General features: G+C 44.1%; 1 protein-coding gene across 3 annotated transcripts in view; it reads left to right on the top strand.

The window, feature by feature from the left end:
• The window catches only part of amn1 (antagonist of mitotic exit network 1 homolog), a 160,138-nt gene that overhangs the window by 129,494 nt on the left and 16,540 nt on the right, over window positions 1–14,104 (top strand). For 2 of the 3 annotated variants that reach the window (XM_084335451.1, XM_084335453.1), the window contains exon 5: window positions 5,964–6,020. The exons of the other annotated variant lie outside the window; for it this stretch is intronic. In XM_084335451.1, coding sequence (XP_084191577.1) covers window positions 5,964–6,020 — 57 coding nt within the window. The remainder of the gene's footprint in view (window positions 1–5,963; window positions 6,021–14,104) is intronic. 3 annotated transcript variants of the gene reach the window in all.

Raw genomic sequence — 14,104 nt, 5'->3', positions numbered from 1 at the left:
GCCCCAAGCTACATTGGTGAGCTTATAACCCCTTACTGCCCTAATAGGGCTCTCCGCTCCTCCGACCAGGGAGCGCTCGTCGTCCCCCGGACCAAACAAAAAACCAAGGGTGACCGGGCTTTTTCAGTCGTAGCACCCAAGCTATGGAATCAGCTACCGTGTGAAATCAGGTCAGGCTTTTTATACAGTCAGGCTTTTAATTTATCATGTATGTGGTGTAACATTTGTGTATGTGGTTGTATTTTAATTAAGTAAGTTTTTGAAGTATTCTACAATCTTGTATGTGATGTAACATGTGTGGTTATTTTATTCTGATTAACTTTTTACTGCCTGTAAAGCACTGATTTTAATCTGGAAAAGCGCTATACAAATAAAATGTACCTTACCTTACCTCTCCTTTTGGTTCTGGTTAGCAGTCGGGCTGCAGAGTTAGACAAACGGGTCTATTGTTACAAAAAGGGAGTCAACACGTGAAAGCAATTTAACAATATAATTTATTTAATTTTAAACCTATATAACAAACAATCACTTACATAAACAATGAATATGTATGGATAAGAATCAGCGATGAATGCAGTGTATGGATGAGTGAATGGTGAAGTGTGGTGTGGTGTAAGTAGGAAAATGTTAACTCAATGTGTGGTGGATAACCTGGAGAGGAGATGGAGAAGAGAGAGAGCAGGTTAACTAACCAGAGACACGTTTATAGACGGGCAGCTCTCAATGCCCAGGTGAGTCTAATTGGGCTGACGAGCCACCCACTCTGCCATGCTCCCTAGAGAGGCAGCAGACTAACCACCCACTCTGCCATGCTCCCTAGAGAGACAGCAGACTCACCACCCACTCTGCCATTCTCCATAGAGAGGCAGCAGACTCACCACCCACTCTGCCATGCTCCCTAGAGAGGCAGCAGACTCACCACCCACTCTGCCATGCTCCATAGAGGCAGCAGACTCACCAATAAGCAGGCAGAGTGGGGGCTGCCTCCCTTTCACTACCGCACTACAGACGGTTAACCCTTTCACTACCACACTACATAAGGTTAACCCTTTCACTACCACACTACAGACGATTAACCTTTCACTTCCACTCTACATACGGTTAACCTTTCACTTCCACACTACAGACGGTTAACCCTTTCACTACCACACTACAGACAGTTAACCGTAGTGTGGTAGTGAAAGGGTTAAGGTGTGGTTTCCTTACACACAAAAGATGGTTTGTTTACTTCTCAGATAACTACATCACTCCATAACTCCTAAACGTTCAGACAAGCTGAATTTGTGGTCATCAGACATTTGATTTGATTTGATTTGATTTGATTTGAATAGAAGGGCACCTTGATTTATGTATCAAAGGCAAGAATGACTTGGAAGGAACCCACATGTCAAAAAGAGTGGTATGGTCCTTTTAAATTGATAAATGAACCATCTTGTTTTCAATGGGGCAAAATACAGAATTATTATATGTTGACAATCTTATAGCAAAAACAACAACAACAACAGAATAAACGACACCAACCAAATAAAAAAAATAAAAGTGTACAACAGTAACATAACAACAACAACAGCAGCAACAACAACAACAGCAAAGACACATAGCACATAATGGGTTCATATATCTGTTATGATGTTGAGGTCAAAAGCCAGAACGGGTCGTTTCACAGTGAGAGGACGGCATAGTTTTAAACAATTTAAAATATGATATTTTAACGGATGTGGACAGGTAGACTATTCCAGTCGGATGGGGCTTTAAACATAAAACACTTTTTGGAACAGAAAAAAAGTATTTAGTACAATGACGAAGTTGATAATTGGAAATGAAAGGTACCATATACTGTTTAAGGTATTGAGGGTAATTAAAATAAATACATTTAAAAATAAACTAACCAATGGTGTAATTGATACTTTAAAGGACCATATAACGTGACCCCTGATGTAATAATAATAGCCACTGGACTGTGTTCTTTTGTGTGCAGGATAATAACATGGCGTGACCCGAGTCAGTCGCCGTGGGTTTTGCTCAGCAACGAATGTGCACATTTTTTGTTATTATGTTTGTTTTTACTACTTTTTTTATCGAAGCATCACTGGCGGGGACGTCATACGACCGCCAGTCACTTATTGACCTAAACTCCGGACTCAAAGAGGAGTTTAGAGACACTTTATCATGCCAAGAATGGCCAATGGATATCAGAAGAGACAAAGACGCGGGAGACGGCCGTAAGACAAAGAAGAAACACAGGGGGAAGAGGACCGGGATCAGATTAAGACTAATAAGATCTGCTTACCGTCCGGCTATTCCATCTATCTTCCTGGCGAATGCATGTTCGCTAGAGAGTAAGATGGATGATCTACGAGCGCGGGTCCGATTCCAGCGAGAGATGAAGGAATGCAATATCCTGTGTTTCACGGAGACCTGGCTGAAATCAGTGACTCCCGATCACAGCATCTCTCGCTCCAACTCCTTCACCATCTTCAGAGCGGACCGTACAGAAGCCTCCGGGAAAAGCATCGGCGGGGGTCTCTGCCTGATGACCAACAACGGCTGGACTAGCCCCGGGGAGGTGAAGATACTCTCCCGTTCATGCTCTCCCGACATGGAACACCTCACGATCCAATGTCGCCCGTTCCATCTTCCACGCGAGTTCACTGCAGTGATCATGACTGCAGTGTACATTCCACCCCAGGCGAGCGTCGGCAGGGCGCTAGCGGAACTACACGACCACCTGAACACTCACCAAATCAAGCACCCAGACGCAGCCATGATCGTAGCCGGGGATTTCAATCAGGCGAATCTGAAAAAAGTCATGCCGTCTTTCTTTCAGCACATCGTCTGCTCCACAAGGGGAGGAAATACACTCGACCACTGCTACACCACGTTCAGAGCCGGATACAAGGCTGTACCGGCCCCACCATTAGCGGGAGCAACGAACACACAGAGATCACGTGACGCCGTCGTGTCACGTGAGGTAAAAAAATGGGACGACCAATCGGAGGCCACGCTTCAGGACGCACTAGACGTTGCCGACTGGGGAATGTTCGAGAGGAGCACCAGTGACGTCAGCGAGTTCACAGACGCTGTGGTGTCATTCATAACAACGCTGGCTGATAGTATTGTCCCCACAAAGAAGGCGACGGTGTTCCCAAACCAGAAACCATGGGTGGACAGTACTATCAGAGCAGCCCTGAACTCTCGCACCACTGCTTACAACCTGGGCAGAGAGTCAGGAAACATGGAAGAGTACAAGACAACAGTCTACACTCTGCGCAAGGCTGTTAAAACTGCTAAGAGGACGTATGCCGACAAGATGGAGACACAAATGGCACAGAACGACACAAGAGGCTTATGGCAAGGACTGAGGGCTATAACTGACTACAAAGTCAGCGCCCCCTCAATGGGGAGCGACGACGCCTCCCTTGCGGACCAGCTCAACACCTTCTACGCGCGGTTTGGTGCAAACAGTGGCACTGCTAGCCCAACGGCTAGTGACGTCACTGGTGCGCCGGCTGTTGTGGAGGGGGGGGGGGGGCATCCGCGGGGGGGCAGGGACGCTCTCTCATTGACGGTACACAGTGTGAGAAGAGCATTTATGCAGGTGAACACCAGGAAGGCGGCTGGCCCAGATGGAATAACAGGACGCATACTCAAGTCCTGTGCTAACCAGCTAGCCCCTGTGTTCACCACCATATTTAATCGATCCCTGAAGGAGTCAGTGGTCCCTGCCTGCTTCAAGATGTCTACCATTATCCCGGTACCAAAGAAACTCTCCCCAGCAGGTCTCAATGACTACAGACCGGTGGCACTCACCTCTGTGGCCATGAAATGTTTCGAGAGGCTGGTCAAGGATCACATTTGTGCCTCCCTCCCCAGCGATATGGACCCAATGCTATTTGCATACAGGCCAAACAGGTCCACTGACGATGCGGTCTCCCAAGTACTGCACAGCACCCTCTCTCACCTGGACCGTCAGAAGGGGGGCTATGTGAGACTGTTGTTCATTGACTACAGCTCAGTGTTCAACACCATAGTCCCCACCAGACTGGTGGACAAGCTGATCGGGCTGGGTCTGAGCTCCGCCCTGAGCGCCTGGGTACTGGACTTTCTGAGTGAGAGACCACAGGCGGTCAGGGTGGGGGGTCAGACCTCCAACACCATCACCCTGAGCATCGGGTCCCCCCAGGGCTGTGTTCTGAGCCCCCTGCTGTACTCACTATACACACACGACTGTGTGGCCAAGTTCAGCTCCAACTCCATAGTGAAGTTCGCAGACGACAGGGTGGTGGTGGGGCTGATCTCGGACAACGATGAGAAGGCCTACCGGGAGGAGGTTGAGGTACTGGAACGCTGGTGCCAGGACAACAGCCTGCTCCTGAACATTGGTAAAACCAAGGAGCTGATCGTGGATTATAGGAGAGGACAGCAGGAGACACACACACCACTGATGATTAACGGGGCTACCGTGGACAGGGTGAGCAGCTTTAAGTACCTGGGGGTCCACATCTCAGAGGATCTGAAATGGACAACACACATAGACACAGTAGTAAAAAAGGCGAAGCAGCGCCTCTACCACCTGAGACAGTTAAGGAAGTTCAGAGTATCGGGGAAGATACTCCAGTCCTTCTACTCAGGAGCTGTAGAGAGCATCTTGACCGGAAACATCACTGCCTGGTATGGAAACAGCACGGCACAGGACAAGAAGGCCCTACAGAGAGTGGTGCGCTCAGCCGAGCGTACCACGGGTATGGCACTACCTCCCCTGCAGGTTCTATACAACAAGAGGTGCAAATCCAGAGCCTGCAGAATAATGAAAGACCCCCACCACCCCAATAACAGCCTGTTCCAGCTGCTGAGGTCAGGCAGATGCCTGCGAACCCCAGCTACTAGGACAGAGAGGCTTAGGCTCAGCTTCTTCCCCCAGGCCATCAGAGCCTTGAACAATGAACATTGAGTGCCACAGAACACTGAACTATCCGCACACACACGACACGCACGCTGTGCACGCTCACACACTAGCAGCCACTTTTAACACTTTAACATGAGCGGGCACACACTCATGCCGCACACACCCACTTATGGCCAAAAGGAAAGGCCACTTTAAATTAGTATAACAACAGTAACAGTGTATTGCACTACCAAAGCTACCCAGCATGTCCTATATGCTCTGTAAATATTTTTTAAACTTTATTTTTTTTGATTTTTTAGCGTTTATCGCTTTTCTGGTCAAGCATGACCGACAGTTGTAGGGTGAAACGGGAGAGAGAGCAGGGGGAGACATTCGGCAAATGACGGCGAGTCCGGGAATCGAACTCTGAGTCAACCAGATCCGTGACGCAGCACGGAGTCCCGCGACGCAGCGCGGTAACATGGTGTGCTACTGGAGCACCCTGTAAATATTTTTTATGTACAGATACCGAGATACCGACCATAAGATCTCCTGGAAACCTCACATAAAACATGTCCAAACTAAACTGTCAAGAAGCATTTCAGTCATGAGTAAAGCAAAGCACATTCTGGATCAAAAATCACTCTACACTATCTACTGTTCACAGATTTTACGATATTTAAATAACAGTGCTGATGTCTGGGGAAACACTTATAATTCTACACCACAACCACTTTTTATACTCTAAAAAAAGAGCCATAAGGATAGTTCACATTGCATCGTGATCGAGGAAGGGATTTGACATTCACGGGTGTTTACATTTTTATTTTATTTCTTTCATGTTTTGCATATATTTGTTTTGTAAGGTTTTAAATTAGTACATTCATTTTGAGTAGTGGAAAAGGGGTAGGATTAAATAAGTATACTTCCTCCTACTCCTTTTTGAACATGTAAATTGAGTTCTCTTTATTCTTTTATTTTTTTTTATTTCATTGCTATATATTGTTTGTATTTACATGTTCAAAATAAAGATTTCAAATTTTTCATTTTAATAAAATCACTGTCTTCTTGTTGGCAGGTCTCTGATGCAGGCATCAACAGGCTGGTCACTGGGCCTTGCTCCAGCAGCTTGCATGTAAGAACTATTCAATAATGTGGAGGCATTTACCACTTTTCTTCTATTATAAAACACTGGTTCTAATGGGCTGAGGTGGAAAGGAACAGGTGGGGCTGTTTCTAGAGCTAAATCTATACTTTATACTAGTATTGCTATCTGTCCATTCTCATTGTCAATTGAGACCATAAACCGTCCCTTCAAAATGGCTTAAAGAAATAATTTTTTCATCAATAGGTTCTCATTTTATAGCGCCGTGAATATAAGGGATTCCGGCTAGGATATTTCCTGGAAGGCTGGATAAAGGGCTAATAGCTACTAACGTTATATCCAATGGCATTTCCGTTATACAGAGACTACAGTTAAAACTCAAACTGCATATGATTGGTACGATCCTCAAGCATGTATGCATGAAAGGGGGGGGGGGGGGCGGGGGACGTCGTTTCTGATTATTGATTACCAATAACCGTGTTCGTCTAAGTAGCCACATACGCTGATCGCCTGGTTGAGTATCATAACGAGGCCTGATCGGGCTGTAATTTACGTGAAAAAGATCTTACCATGAGCCGGTTGGATCCCCCGAGCATTTCCCAGTTATCGATCGCCATCTGGTAGATCGATATGTCCATTGGCTGATGATATATCCCTTTACTGCACACTGAAATCCGCGATCCAAAACGTATTCCATCCAACAGACAATAGCTATCGCTTCAGGTGAGTAGAAAACTACATTAGAGATAAAAAAAAAAATACAGCTTCTGCCACAGGGAACACTGCATTATCGAGATAGCGCCCCTAAGAGGATCTGGCCAGTAATGCACTTTCTCGAATTCAAAGAGTAGGGTACATCTGCAGTGCAGCTCGGCGACCTTGAATAGGTTATTAAAATGGAATAAAAGCCAAAACAACCTTGCCACGGATATATCCGTCCTCTGTCCTTTAAGCATGGATTCGAAACACGGATATATACGTTGTTGGGCGGGATTGTGTTAATGAAACAAAGGATTTGACCAGTTTCTTCAGTAAAAGATCTACGCTAAGCTGATGCACCAGGGTCCAATGAACAGAATCTCCACACAATGGAGGTTTTCACCTTAAATATCCTGTGAAGGACAAACAACTTGTATAGGATATTCCTTAGGGACTAATAGGAATGCTTTTTGTGTGTATTGCTTGTTGTGTGTATTGTCGTGCATTCTTGTCATTTCAGTGAGTCTGTATTTTGGGATCATATTCTAGAACTGAGTCTAAATGTGTATGTATCAGTGTTGTAGTCAAGTCACTAAATCGTGAGGTCGAGTCTCGAGTCCCCAGTGTTCGAGTCTGAGTCACCAAAGAAGAGTCAGAGTCGAGTCCCCATTACCATAGTCCGAGTCAAAGTCATCAAGGTTGAGTCCACTCCACTCTGGCAGTCAAACAAGATGACATAAATATAAAAAATTATAATAAAAAAGGTCTACATTAAACATAAATGACACAGCGGTCACCGTTTCAAAGGGAGTTTATTTACTTTGTGACACAATAGCCAAACAAATGCACTAGCCATCAATATCTTATGCCAAATGATTAGGGCCTATTACAATAAAGAATTACAAATAATTGTCATCATTATAAATCATCAATTAACACTTTGGGTGCCATGGGTTAAATTCATTATATACCATAGGTTGCCGGCTCTATTTGTCTATGGAGAAGTACCCCTTCTTTGCATGGCTATAACTTTTTAAATTCTATTGCTACATTGCCATTATTAGGGCCCATTCAAAGTCTTATATGTATTGTTCATTGTGTAGCAACGTTAAACTTTTTCATTCACATATTCATAGTAAAGTATGGTCTAATGCAGCGGTTCTCAACAGGGGTTCCGCGGCACACAGGGGTTCCGCGGAGAGCTGTCAGGGGTTCCGCGAGATGCCTGATGGGAATGTTTCTTTAAGAATATAGAATGACAACTATTAACTAAACAAATAGTCTATCTAGTGCTTCATGTGTATACAATAATTGCCTAATCTAATAACATGAACTAAAAAAGAAATCGATCAAAATGTCTTCACACATTTCGTAAAGTTATTATAGAAACAACTTAACGTCCGCGTCAGGCGTCATTGCTTTTACCAACAGATTTTCCAACGCATTTCCAGAGAAGTCGCATTCGTGTGACGTCACATCGCGGGTCCTATCTCCGTTACAGAGCCGGCTCTGATCCGTTATCAATGAATTGCAAAGCGGGCGGCTGTCGTGATAATAATTACTAAATGCATTCAGTGCTGGATCTAATCAAATGGATTTATCAAGACACGTTATGGAAAGTTCAAGACCGGATCACAAGCGTGCTAATTACACGCTTGGGCTACGGTGATGGGCTACTCGCCAAGTGCAGACAAAGTGAGTGTATCCGCTGCTGTTATTATTATGATACAAAATGTGAATGAATGAATGAAAACTGTATTTAACAGATAAACAGTAAAAGGCACTCTGCATATTACATTTATATATAGCTGTTTTATACGTCAACATTGTGTCCCTGACCGTCAACAAAGAATGGCAGGATGTGATGTCATAAACAAGCGTCACCTCACTAGAATAATATTTCCAACGTGAAACGCAAAGCTGAATTTTCACACAAAATGGACAAGTTTTTGACTCGTCCATCGAAACAGGTTACAGTTACCAATACCAATCCAGTGCCTTCTATTACCAATTCGACTGCTGAGATTGACCCAGTCTTGGACACAGAAGATGATGACACAGAAGCTGTTAATAATAAAAAGCTAAAATGTTCGGCTAAACCAAAACTGGCAAAATGTCGGAAATATGAAGATGGATACCTTAATTATGGCTTTGTTGTATTCCCTGGGAGCAAACGCTCACCACAACCACAGTGTGTCATTTGTTCTCAAGTGCTGTCCAACAAGTCTTTGGCACCCTCCAAGTTAATCAGACATTTACAGACAAAACATGGCCATTACAAGGACAAGACCAGGGCATTTTTTGAGCGAAAGGCAAAAGAGCTGTGTGGTACACAAGCAGGGATTAAAGAGAGTACCGCTGTGGATAAGAAACTGCTTAAAATATCATATGTCGTGGCCCAGAAGATAGCTCAAGATAAAAAGCCTCATACTATCGGGGAAACCTTGGTTATGCCTTGTGCAACTGAGATAGTCAGAGAATTGTTTGGAGAGGAAAAGGCCAAGCAGTTATCAAAAATACCGATGTCAAATGACACCGTTAAACGCCGCATCTCGTCAATGTCGGAGGATATAATGGTACAGTGCGCTGCACGCCTTCGTGGAAATGGTTTTGTAAAGAGCTCAAGACGACTACAACGGCAAAAGATGTTTTTGAAGCACTGGATGATTTCATGAGGTCAAATGGAATAAGCTGGAGCAACTGCATTGGAGTGTGCACAGATGGAGCCGCGGCAATGACAGGCAGACACACCGGAGTAGTTCAAAGAATAAAAGCTGTCGCTCCCCGTGCCGTCTCAATGCATTGTGTTCTGCACAGAGACGCGCTTGCCGCAAAGGACATTGATCCCAGGCTCCACGAAGTTTTGAACAATGCTGTGACCATTTGTGAACTTTGTTAAAGCAAGAGCCACAAACTCCAGGTTATTCACTGCCCTCTGTGAAGAGGTGGGTTCTGACTATCATTCCCTGCTCATGCATACTGAGGTAAGATGGCTGTCCCGGGGAAACATGTTGATGCGCCTGTTCAGCCTCAGGGAGGAACTGCATACCTTCCTTTCAGACAAGAAACCTGAACTGGCTGAGCTCCTCAAGGATGAGAAGTGGTTGGCTCAACTGAGCTACCTCGCAGACATCTTTAATGAAACAAACAAACTCAACAAAACAATGCAGGGTGGAAACACAAACATCATTACCCAGCATGAAAGAGTGGAGGCTTTCAAAAGAAAGTTACAAATGTGGAAAAATCGAGCCTCATCAGGAATCACTGATATGTTCAAACAGTTGCATGCCTTCCTTCAGGAGAAAAACATGGATTTCAGAACCATTAAGCGCCAGGTAACAGCACACTTGTCAGGGATGTTGGACAAGTTCAACAGTTATTTCCCTGAACTCAGCGAGGAGGAAGTAGCTACCTACCTGTGGATAAAGAACCCCTTTACAGACGACATCGAGATGAAGCTTCCTGACACATATCCATCCAAACTCTTGGAAGAACTCATTGATATATCATCTGATGCCACCTGGAGAGCTCGTTTCGGTGAAGTGCCCCTGGAAACATTTTGGTCAGAGTGTGGTGCTGAGTACCAAGTAACTCACGATGCAGCACTTAAGGTGTTGATACCATTCAGCACCACATATTTGTGTGAAGCTGGATTTTCATCCATGACAGCTCTCAAAACCAAATATAGGGCCAAGTTGAGCCTTGAGGATGACATGCGTGTTGCCTTGTCATCGATCTCCCCACGTATTGACCGTATCATTAGCCAGAAGCAGCAGCAGACCTCACACTGAGCTAGAAATGTCCACAAGTGCTTATTTTCTGTATTTATTTATAATTTGAGACATTTTGAGAAATGGTCACACTAGTTATTTTTTTTGGAAAACAGTGCAGCTGCAACAGATAGCACTTTATTGATATTTTTCTGTATTTTAAAAAGAAATACATGATTTTATGTTTGAGAAATGGTCACACTAGTTATTTTTTTTTGAAAACAGTGCAGCTGCAACAGATGGCACTTTATTGATATTTTTCTGTATTTAAAAAAAAATACATGATTTTCTGTTTGAGAAATTGTCACACTGTTATTTGTATAGAAAACAGTGCAGCTGCAACAGATAGCACTTTATTGATATTTTTCTGTATTTAAAAAAATAAATACATGATTTTCTGTTTTGAGAAATGGTCACACTAGTTTTTTATTTTTTTTTTAAACAGTGCAGCTGCAACAGATAGCACTTTATTGATATATTTCTGTATTTAAAAAAATAAATACATGATTTTCTGTTTGATAAATGGTCACACTATGTTATTTTTATGGAAAACAGTGCAGCTGCAACAGAGCACTTTGATATTTTTCTGTATTTAAAAATAAAATGCATGATTTTCTGTTTGTTTCCTGGTTTCAATGGGTTAAATAAACGTTATTTTGAAAGCAAGCACCTTTGTCATCATTGTAGCAAAAAAGACAGGACCGCAAAAGTCTTTATCGTATGTAGGGGTGCCCTGGAATATTTTTTTGGACACAGGGGTGCCTTGGCAGCAGAAAGGTTGAGAACCCCTGGTCTAATGTATAAGTATGTTTTCATCTCTTTCTGCAGCTTTCTCCAGAACGTGATCTATAGCCCCAAATGCATTATATTGATGATGAAATACAGTTTGATGGCAATCGGGGCGATATAAAATTTTTCAATTGGACGTACTTCTAGAATGATCTACGTATGATCTGATTATGACCGGATGGGCGGGGGATCGTTTATAATTCCGTGGGCAGCGTTATATCATTCATCTAGTGTGGGTGATATGTTCATCATAACAGTTTATATGGAATACGATCAAAAATAACGCTGAATCTTACCGTATCCTCCTCGTGCCGTTGGGCGATGAGCGTGGAACAGTCATTTACCTATTATGGTATGTAGAAATATCGGGTCCATTTCCAGCTTGTATAATAGTATATATGTCCAAATCATGTTGTTTATCGAGTTATTGGCAATCGATCGCTATGTATTGTGTCGAGATCGAGTCCCGTGAGCCAAACAGAGTACCCGGAAGTAATATGGTCGACCAGCACAACCTCCATAGCACTTCCTGTTTGGCGATTGCGCCGATCGGCCACCAGATGGCGCTCCTGAATCGCCAGAGAGCTCAGTGGGTCCTCCTGGTGGATCTCAGGCCAGCGGAGGGGAAATATGAATCCGATCGCAGATTTTTGAAATATTGATATAAGGACGCTGTACAGCGTCCTCCGGCAACTTGAGCATGGCCGGGAATGACGCTTTAAAGCGTTTCCCGGCACCCAAAGTGTTAACAAGTCCCAAGTCGAGTCACTAGTCCTGAAAATCTGTCCGGGACGCGTGAATATTAAAGGCAACCAACTTGTGTTCGGCTTTTCTCTGATTGGCCGCGCAGGCAAGCGCAGCCGTCCCACGTCCCAAATGAAATCCAAAGAGCAAGCGCGGCAGCACGGCAGCGCGGGCAACCAACTTGTGTAGTGTTGGGCTGCTGTTCCAACGCACTTGTGTTGGGCTGCGGTAGCAGTGGAGCGCTGCTGACTGATTATTATGTTTCGCGTTTTTAACAACCAACGGTAGATTCACTCGTCACTGTACATGTATAAACAAAGCCCATACAGTTATGAAATAATAAACACTGTTAGGACTCGCAATAATAAACACTGTTACGACTATCTGACTCTTAATAATAAACACTAGTGTTAGGACTATCTGACTCTTACTAATAAACACTGTGTTAGGACTATAAACACTGTTAGGACTATCTGACTCTTAATAATAAACACTGTTACAGTGTTAGGACTATCTCGAGTCACGCGTCACTACTGTAACTAGAAACTCTGGGTGTCACTGTACATCAGTAACGTTATTTCGCGTTTTTAACGTCAGCGGGGCGATGCGGTGGTTTGTCGCCGGCTTCCGTGCACCGCCGCCGGCTCTACTCGGTCCAGCTCCAGCAGCAGCGGCCGTTCCTCCGTTGTAGAACGAAGCCCTTCAATGACAGAGCTCTCATATTTTGCGAATGCATAAACTATGTCTTAAATTATGGCTATGTGTCTAATATGGCTGTCGCTTATCAATGACTTCGCGACAGCCATATTAGACACATAATTTAAGATATAGTTTATGCATTCGCAAATATGAGAGCTCTGTCATTGAAGTGGGTGGTGGCAGTGTAACAACGTTCACCCTGATGTAAAGTAGCGATTTTTATTGTTTTGTCATGACAACCCAATTACATAATCCAACATATGTGTAAAGAAACAACATATTCCAGTTAACGGTATATTTTTTAATGATTCATTACGGTATAAATTAGGTTAACTGGAGCTGTGGAGGCTCCTTGCTGAAGAGCCAGCGGGGCGACGTGGTTGTTCATTCACCGGCTTCCGTGCGCCGCCCGCGGCTTGACTCGGTTCAGCGTTCACCCTGATGTAAAGTAGCGATTTTTATTGTTTTGTCATGAAAACCCAATTACATAATCCAACATATGTGTAAAGAAACAACATATTCCAGTTAACGGTATATTTTTTAATGATTCATTACGGTATAAATTAGGTTAACTGGAGCTGTGGAGGCTCCTTGCTGAAGAGCCAACGGGGCGACGCGGTTGTTTTTTCCCCGGCTTCCGTGTGCCGCCCGCGGCTTGACTCGGTTCAGCTCCAGCAGTAGCAGCGGCCGTTCCTCCGTTGTAGGAAGCCCTTCAATGACAAGCGCTCTCATATTTTGCGAATGCATAAACTATATCTTAAATTATGGCTATGTGTCTAATATGGCTGTCTCAAACACAAGGACCTCCTCCTCTCAAGAGCACCTGGGGGAGCCTCATGCGCATGCGTGGCTCTCTGCCGCGACTGCAGCGTCTCTCTTGTCTCTCTTGTCTCTCTTGCCGCAAGGCCGCGTGCTAGTGGATTGATTGATTGGCCGTGTGGCCAATCAGAGAAACGCTGAACGAAAAGCTGAACACAAGTTGGTTGCCTTTAATATTCACGCGTCCGGGACTGATTTTGTGTTTAGACATTATCTACATTAGCTCAAGTTAGCACATACAGTCTGTCCTTATGGCGAGAGTTCACCCTCATTTGGCTTTTAGTAGCGGGCCGTTTGTTTACATTTGGATTACAGATTGCACCTTAACTCATTCAGGGCCAACAGCGCCCTCTGCTGATGGCCCTTCGGTGCCAACGCTTTATGCAATGGGGATAGGACTTATTTGCGAGTGCATAAAACATATAAAATATAATAGCAATAGATCTGAATAAGACAGTGATCGTCAATGAGTTGCTTCCAATCACCATGCATGAAACGGAAAAAAATGTCATACATACATTTCCATTTTATACCGTGATGAATATCAATATATTTCTAGGGCATTCTGTCTCATCTCAATAAACTCCAGCAAAT

This window comes from Notolepis coatsorum, assembly GCF_963971535.1.
Source record: "Notolepis coatsorum genome assembly, chromosome: 18".
NCBI lineage: Eukaryota > Metazoa > Chordata > Actinopteri > Aulopiformes > Paralepididae > Notolepis > Notolepis coatsorum.
This window is presented reverse-complemented; position numbering and strand designations above follow the sequence as displayed.